Source organism: Oryzias melastigma, linkage group LG24, assembly GCF_002922805.2.
Source record: "Oryzias melastigma strain HK-1 linkage group LG24, ASM292280v2, whole genome shotgun sequence".
Taxonomy (NCBI): domain Eukaryota; kingdom Metazoa; phylum Chordata; class Actinopteri; order Beloniformes; family Adrianichthyidae; genus Oryzias; species Oryzias melastigma.
This window is the reverse complement of record NC_050535.1, coordinates 18,191,208-18,198,645: the sequence shown is the minus strand read 5'-3', so window position 1 is coordinate 18,198,645 and position 7,438 is coordinate 18,191,208. Positions and strand designations below refer to the sequence as shown.

The following is a 7,438-nucleotide window of genomic DNA, read 5'->3' as shown; positions in this document are numbered from 1 at the left end:
AGTGTTTTTAGCTATCAATTTCAGCATCTTCAGCTATCAGCACTAACATCTTCAGCTACCAAATTCAGCTAACAGCATTCACACTAGCATTATTTCAGAAAATGCTATTTATCTAGTTCATAATTAGTTAGAAAAGTTACGGTTTTAAATGTTTAAAAATGTAGTTTTAGAGTGTTCAATAAAGGTTTATCCTGTTCGACCAGACAGCTAAGGTGTGTTTTGGATTTTGGCCTCTTGTGCGATTGAGTTTTACACGCCTGGACTGATGGCTAAAAATAAACATCAACTATTTGAAAAAAACAAATTTCATGCTAGTTTAAAGGTAAAAGCATTTTAAAACAGTAAGACATACCTCTGACTCTACTTTCTGTGAAAAAATAGACTCTCTATGTTCTAGTAAAATTTATAAATGACCTGTTATAACTTAAAAATGTAAAGAATAAAAATACAACTCAAGCCTTAAAGTCCACTTCTGTTGTTATAAATGGGGTAAAATATACTTTTACCGGTTTCAGAGAGTGTAGATTCAATGTCGTCCAAGACTATTGGTCGGCGTGGAACCAGCGCTTCATATCGGCTGAATGGGTTGAGCTCCTGCTCAGAAGGCAGCTGCTCCCACTCACCAGGCCTGTACACAGGACACAGATCCTGGGGTAGGTCTCTGCCGCGTCACGGGCGCCACACACAGACAAAGATGGAGAACCAAACAAAAAAAACAAAGAAAATGTGCAACAGAAATTAACAAAAACATACAGCGTCAACATGACAAATGTGGAGCAAAACAAGCAACTCAGCAAACAGGCTCAAATGAAAAACTGACATAAAAAGGATTTAATGGATAACAGCAGAATGGCTTGTGAAGACGGTTCAATGAAAGTTCAAACGGGGAAATAGGAGATAGTTGTGAACAGTGTGGGGGGTTCTTACGAAGGCAGAGCGTCTTTGAGCTTCATACGCGACACGTCATCGTACAACGCCACGGAAACCATCTCCTCCATGGGGCAGATGAGGCCGTATTCCTCACAGCCGTTCTCGATCACCAGCGGGTCGGACTTGTGAGGGTCAAACATGATGTTGTTGGGGGTCACGATCAGGACACCTCCAACCACCCCCTGAAAACAAGCCAGAAAGCTTTATCTAAAACAGAACCACTGACAGACATGTGCTAGAAAAATAATGTTTTTTTAATTATATTTCTCATATTAATTTAGACGTGCAATGGATAAAGATTGGTTTGGACTTTATAGGAAACTAAGACAGAATTTTATTTTTCTAAATGAAAGAATTTGTTATAAAAAGTTTATTTTTCCCTTTATATTCAAAATGTTTGCCTCTTAAAATCTGCAAGAGAAAACGAATTACTTATTTTTGTATTCATTTACGCTAGGTTCCCACCAGGGCTACCACGACTAATCGAACTAATTTAATAGTCGATTAGTCGTTACTTTATATTATATAGAGTCAGAGTGTAATAAATTTAAAAGTTATAATGACATTCTGCTAGCTTTTTGGACTATTCTGGCATTTATTAAGGTTTTTTATGCTAATTTGAAGTTTAGCTAATATGTTGGCTTTATGCTAGCTATTTTGGCTAATTTAGTTTATTTTGCTTTATAGGCTATTTTGGAGTTTAGCTAATATTTCAGATGCATGCTAGCTGTTTTGGCTAACTTAAGCTTTTTTCTTTTTTTAGGCTAATTTGGCATTTGAATAATATTTTGAGTAGCTATCAACTTCAGTGATTTCAGCTATCAGCTACAGCATTTTTAGCTATCAACTTCATCTTCAGCTATCGTCACTTGCATCTTTAGTTGCCAAATTCAGCTTTCAGCATTCACATAGATAATGTTATACATCTATTTTTTTTTTTAGCTTAAATCTAATGATGGTTAATATGTGTGCTTTACGTCCACTTTACGCCTGACCCGATTAGTTGACTAATCAGAAAAAATAATCAGTGATTCGTCAACCATTACAATAATCATTTGTGGCAGCACTAGTTCACACTGGACGCGGAAAAGACGTGAAGCGGCGCGGAGCGGAGTGTGCGCGGTATCATCTGCAATTCACACCAAACGCACATTTTTCTGCGACGGGCGCTTTGCACACAAAATATCCCAGACGTCGAAATGATCCGCGGAGGACCGCGCCTGGTGTGAACCACACCATAGGTTAACAAGGGCGCCGCGCGGACTTCCGCGTCCAGTGTGAACAGGCGTCATACAGTTTAACATAGTTTTTAACCTCTTAGAATAACTGTTCACATACATTCAAATAAAAACTGAATTAATGTAGATAAAAAAACAAGATTTTGCTTTTTAAGGAACAGTTTTTACACTATTTAACAGATATTTATTTTACTGCTAAAATGCTTTTAACAATAAAATCTCCCCAAAATAACACAAGAGTGATGAAACGGCATAAAAGCTAATAGAAGTTGACCTGATGGAATGAAAACGTTATGGGTAAAGAGCGGTACCATGCCGTCGGTGAAGTACTTGCAGCTCATCTTGATGAATTTAACCGTTGCCGGGCTCTCGTCCTCAGAGTTTGGGGAGAGCTTCCGACAGATGGATTTTGCTGACCTGCAGCCTTGAGTTTCATCCTAAAACCAAGCGAGTTGTTTCAAAACGTTACACTGAATATCGTTTCCACAGGGACAGACGATATTCATTTTGGTGGATTCGATTTTCACTCACATTTGACGGCTTGTCAGAGAAGCCGTTAGTAAGGCAGGGGTCGGAGGACGTCAGAGACTTGGGGTCAGATTCTGATTGGCTGATATCTGGGACAAAGAGTTTCTGTAACATCAAAGAGAGTCAGCGGTGAGCTCATCCGAACTAGAGGAGCCACATGGAGGCCAAGTGCAGAGACCCTCACCTGTCCAGGGCAGACGCTGTGAGAGAAGAGCTTGTTCAGCTGCACCAGCTTGTTCGGGGTGATGTTAAACTTAAGTGCGATGCTGTTGAGGGAATCATTCGGACCCACCTGCAACCAGAAATCTCTTTTTCCATGACTCCGGTCGGTGCATATGGGCCAAAAATATTAAGATTGCTGTTAAGAAGATGCGGTCGGTGTTGTGTTGCTCACCGTATACTCCACCGTTCCTGGTGGCCTCTTCTTCTGCAGCTTTGATTGACTGTTAACTTTACACCCATCGCCTGTAGATGCAGGAACAGAAGAGGGTGAACTCAAAAAACAATAAGAATGTCACTAACGTTTCAGTAAAAGGCGTTTTTAAGCCCTAAAATCAGAATACTTGAAATAAGAAAATGATTTAAAAAAAAAAAAAAAAAAAAAGGTAAAATAGACAAGTAAATCATGATGGGGTGGGATTATACAATGTATAATACTACATATATATATATATATATATATATATTCTTTTATTTTAAACAAATAATTCCAATATCCAACACTTGAATGAATTTGTCCGCATTTGTGTGAGAGTGTGTCAACCTTTGGAATGGCTTTAATGTGGGTTTGATATGAAGTCCACATGCAAACAGTTCAAAACACGTGACACTAAAGAAATGGCAGTGAGTTCTGACGGAGAGGATTGGTTTATTATGGTGAAGGACGTGTGTTTATTAGCCAACATTTAGGGCTGCCAGCTATTACATAATTAACTTTTTAAATTAATTATTTTATATGATTAAAAAATGTGTGCTATGTTCTCTTGGTTATTTCAAAAGAAGTTACATCTGACCACTACATGAAGTGGAGAGTGAGATATTGGCAAACATAAATACATTTTATAAAAAAAAAATTTTCTAAAGTGTCGACACATCCCTTTCATCGATTCGCACATTTCATTTTACATTGGATGTCCTTCCTGACATAACCAAGTATTTTTGTATTTTTTGTTTGAATGAAAACTGTTTTTTATCATATTATATCAGTTTTTACTATTGATATTTCAGTTGTTGAAGACATGCAACTTGTAACTTTTAGCTCCTCACTTAAAATCAAAGCTTTTTTTCAGAAACGGTGAGGATTTCATGCTAAACTGCAGAGTATTATTTACTATAACCAAACACTGATGCTTGTAGAAGAAAACTCAGAGTCAGCATTTTCTGATGACATTAGTGCAACTCCGTCTGCCTCGTCATGCCGCCATGGCGGAGCGTAGGACCTGCTTACTGCAGGTGCATCTCCTCTGAGCATGCTCAGTTCATCCTCTGCACTTTGCCCGACACCACAGACTCCATTAATGACAGCATTGCATAAATACGGGCTGGAGCGAAGGCTGATGGGGGTCCATCATCAGCGTGGCGAGCGCGTGTGCTAGCAGCAGAGTCAGCTGCACACTTCACGGATCACGAAGGACGGAGCGTCAAAGGCAAAAACTCTACATCAGCTGAATTCAGATCTTATTTTGTGATCATTTTTGTAAGTTTTGAGAGTTTGATTACAACAAATGGCTAACATTGGTGTCTAATTTATTTGTTTAAAACAAATGCTTAAATCCCTCATCAGAGATATTAAAGGCCGACTCTGATGAAAATTGTGTTTTGTTTTTAACATGTTCTTGTGGGATTTTTCTGATGATAAAGGACATAAATAAAGAAAATTAAGCTCAAATTTGTTTTTCTTTCTTCAAATTGTTGTGAATCGGGAGCAGACAAAAAGATGCCGTTGGAAAAAGAAATCATTTGTGATGTAGAAAGGCAAAGGGGAGGGGAAGTGGGGGCAGGATTGCCTCACACTTAACACTTCAAAGGTGAATTTCTGATGAACTCCTGTCGCTCTGCAGAAACTATGTCCAAGAAAATGACTGTTTTTGGCTAAAAACTGTATAAAAGATCACTGGGAATGCTTTGACAATAGATCAAAAAATGATTGGAGTCCGATTTTAAATTTAAACAGTTCGTAAAATGTTGAAAAACGCGTTTTTATTCTCGTGAGCAGACAGACCTCATTTCATCATCGACATGTAAGGACACGTTGTGAAACTTCCTGTGTGAAACTGCTGATGTTGCTTCACTCTAAACGATTCATGGATCCCATCAATAGTGTCACACAACCTTAAACTGATATATGCCAACAGCCACAATTCATCAAATTTACAAACCAATAGCAGAAACATAACCCTGAAAATCTAAACGTTGCTTATAACAAAGCTTTATGACTTTATTAGTTGTTTTAATTTAACAAAAGACACTATTTTCACAAAATTAAGTCAAGTTCTAATGTTTGCAATGTTCACATCAGGTTTCAATCTTTTAAAATAACAATCAAAGTGGCCTTTTAATAATGCATACCCCCATACATTCATGTAAAAGCACTTCAGAAGTCTGTCAAACAGAGAAGTGTGAGCAGACTTTGCTGCAGTCCTCTGTGCACAGAGCTTCCTTCAAACCCCTGCATTCAATTATTATGAGTTTGATAGCTGTGAACGGCTAACGGTGCATTCACACTATATTTAATTTGCGCAACAAATTTGCAGTTCATCGCCTGTTAAAAAATGTGTTCCTGAGCTTGTGGGAGAAGCTAGCAGCTAATGTTTTTACAATGATCGCTATAAGGAATGGTTGTTTATCCCTTAGAATGAATGGAAGACGCAGATGATGTTGAGAAATAACTCAAGTGTATTTATTGTGAAGAGTTTGATAATTATATCTCCATGTTTGGGTTTTTATGATTATTATTAAAGAGTTTCCCAGTGCAGGGGGCTGTGTCTGTATGACAGCCGCATCCACTGTGTTTCAGTGTCTCTGTGGCTGAGCTTGAAGGCTCTCTTTCTCGTATTAACCCGAGAGAGAGAAAAAAAAAATTAGGAGACCTTTTTTCTTTCTTTTAATGCCTCGATGAGGCCAGAGCTGGCAGCCACCCCATATTGAGCGAGTGAGCTCCGCCGGGGGAGCGAAAGCCGGCGATCTGTTCAGAGTGTATCCCGCCTTTACCTAAAAGTAGACGGATGAGCTCTGCAACCTGCGGCTCCAACGGGTAAATGAAAAAGATGGAAATTCAGGGCAAAAACGCTCGCTTTGGATGAATATTCTACCCGCTGATAGAGTTCCTAAAAATGTCACATGCACAAAGCTGAGTTTCTGATTGGTAGATGCGACGTGGTGACCTGTCAAACTACAGAGATTTAAATTTTGGCTCCGCCGCCCATTTCGCGCCCGTCGCTCAAATTGGACTTCAGATCGCCTCATGTCTGTTCCATCGATTAACACTGAAACTGGCCGCATCCGCTGCGTGAATCGTGTTTGGCGTGAAAACACCTTAAGAACAACATGTATAGGAATTTTTCCTACAAGAACAACCCAAACCTGCTGGCAGCTTTGCAGCTAGTCTCTGCGGGTCCGTCCTCTTGTTGGGGTCACTGATGAGAGCTGGACTCTTCTCCACTTGGCTCTGCTTGGCGATCTGCTGCCGTTTTCGCCTGACGAACACCAGAAGGTTGTTTATTCAGACTCATTTAAGGACAAAAGGGAAGTGACCAGTTACTTTGTCGCTAAGTACAACTTGGTGCTAAAGATATATGATGAGATGCTTTAAATTGAAGAAAAAAAATCAGATTTAATTCCGGAATATTGTTTTTCTATGTCTTTTATAAATGTACATCAAACCATCAAGCAATAAATAGTTAACTGTTATGCAGGAAACTTTAAAGGTGTGTTCCTGACTAATCAAAATTGCTGTCTCCCTCATTACAGTTTTTTAAAAAGCAGAGAAAAGTTCCTCCGCAAAGCTCCGAAACCAGCAACAGAAAAAACGCAGAAGCAGCTCCACAACTGTTAATGTGCTTTAATGGGAAGTAGAGACCGGGTCGATAATCCTGCAGACAGGATTCTCCACCCACACATCTCATTTAAACCGATGCAGCTGAATTCCTGCTTAATTGAGCTTTTCTTTTTATATATATAAATATATGTGTGTGTGTGTGTGTGTGTGTGTGCACAGTGTCAAAGAGGGAAATCCAAACTGTGAAACCAAATAAATCTGGTTCACTTTCACCCAGAGCAAATGTTTGGGTAAATAAAACAGGTCCTGCCCCTTCAGAGAAAAGCAAAAAGGATTTGATATTTTAAAGTATAAAAAGACAATTAAAACAAGCTAACAACTATCTGTAGAGGACGGTAGATTACGATAAACAAAAATGAGGAAAAATAACTTTATTTGTAGGAAAGTTTGTGCTCCCCCTCTGCAAAAAAAAGGGTTAAAAACGTTTTATATCTTTTAAACTAGAACAAAACTAATTATTGCTTTTAAAAATCATAAATCTTCATAGTTTCTGCAGCTCAAAGTGCCTCAGTAGTTGTAAACAAGCTTTTAAACGGTCAAACTTTTCCAATTAAACTAAAATCTCAATACTGCAAAAACAATAAAGAGTTTTAAGGAGGCCGAACGCTTCGTTGTGACCTTTGCTCTGTTTGTCAGGAAGTGAAGCAGAAAGCAGCGGAGAGAGGAGGAGACAGCAGCGGCTGCA

General features: G+C 38.8%; 1 protein-coding gene across 3 annotated transcripts in view; it reads right to left on the bottom strand.

The window, feature by feature from the left end:
• LOC112158122 (nuclear receptor coactivator 7) overlaps window positions 1-7,438 on the bottom strand; it is a 17,450-nt gene that overhangs the window by 6,521 nt on the left and 3,491 nt on the right. For 2 of the 3 annotated variants that reach the window (XM_024291331.2, XM_024291330.2), the window contains exons 3-9: window positions 6,279-6,391; window positions 3,091-3,161; window positions 2,881-2,988; window positions 2,700-2,801; window positions 2,480-2,605; window positions 928-1,112; window positions 507-661 (exon numbers count right to left, since the gene is read on the bottom strand). In XM_024291331.2, the coding sequence (XP_024147099.1) occupies window positions 507-661; window positions 928-1,112; window positions 2,480-2,605; window positions 2,700-2,801; window positions 2,881-2,988; window positions 3,091-3,161; window positions 6,279-6,391 (860 nt within the window). The remainder of the gene's footprint in view (window positions 1-506; window positions 662-927; window positions 1,113-2,479; window positions 2,606-2,699; window positions 2,802-2,880; window positions 2,989-3,090; window positions 3,162-6,278; window positions 6,392-7,438) is intronic. The other variant, XM_024291333.2, reaches the window with a different exon arrangement.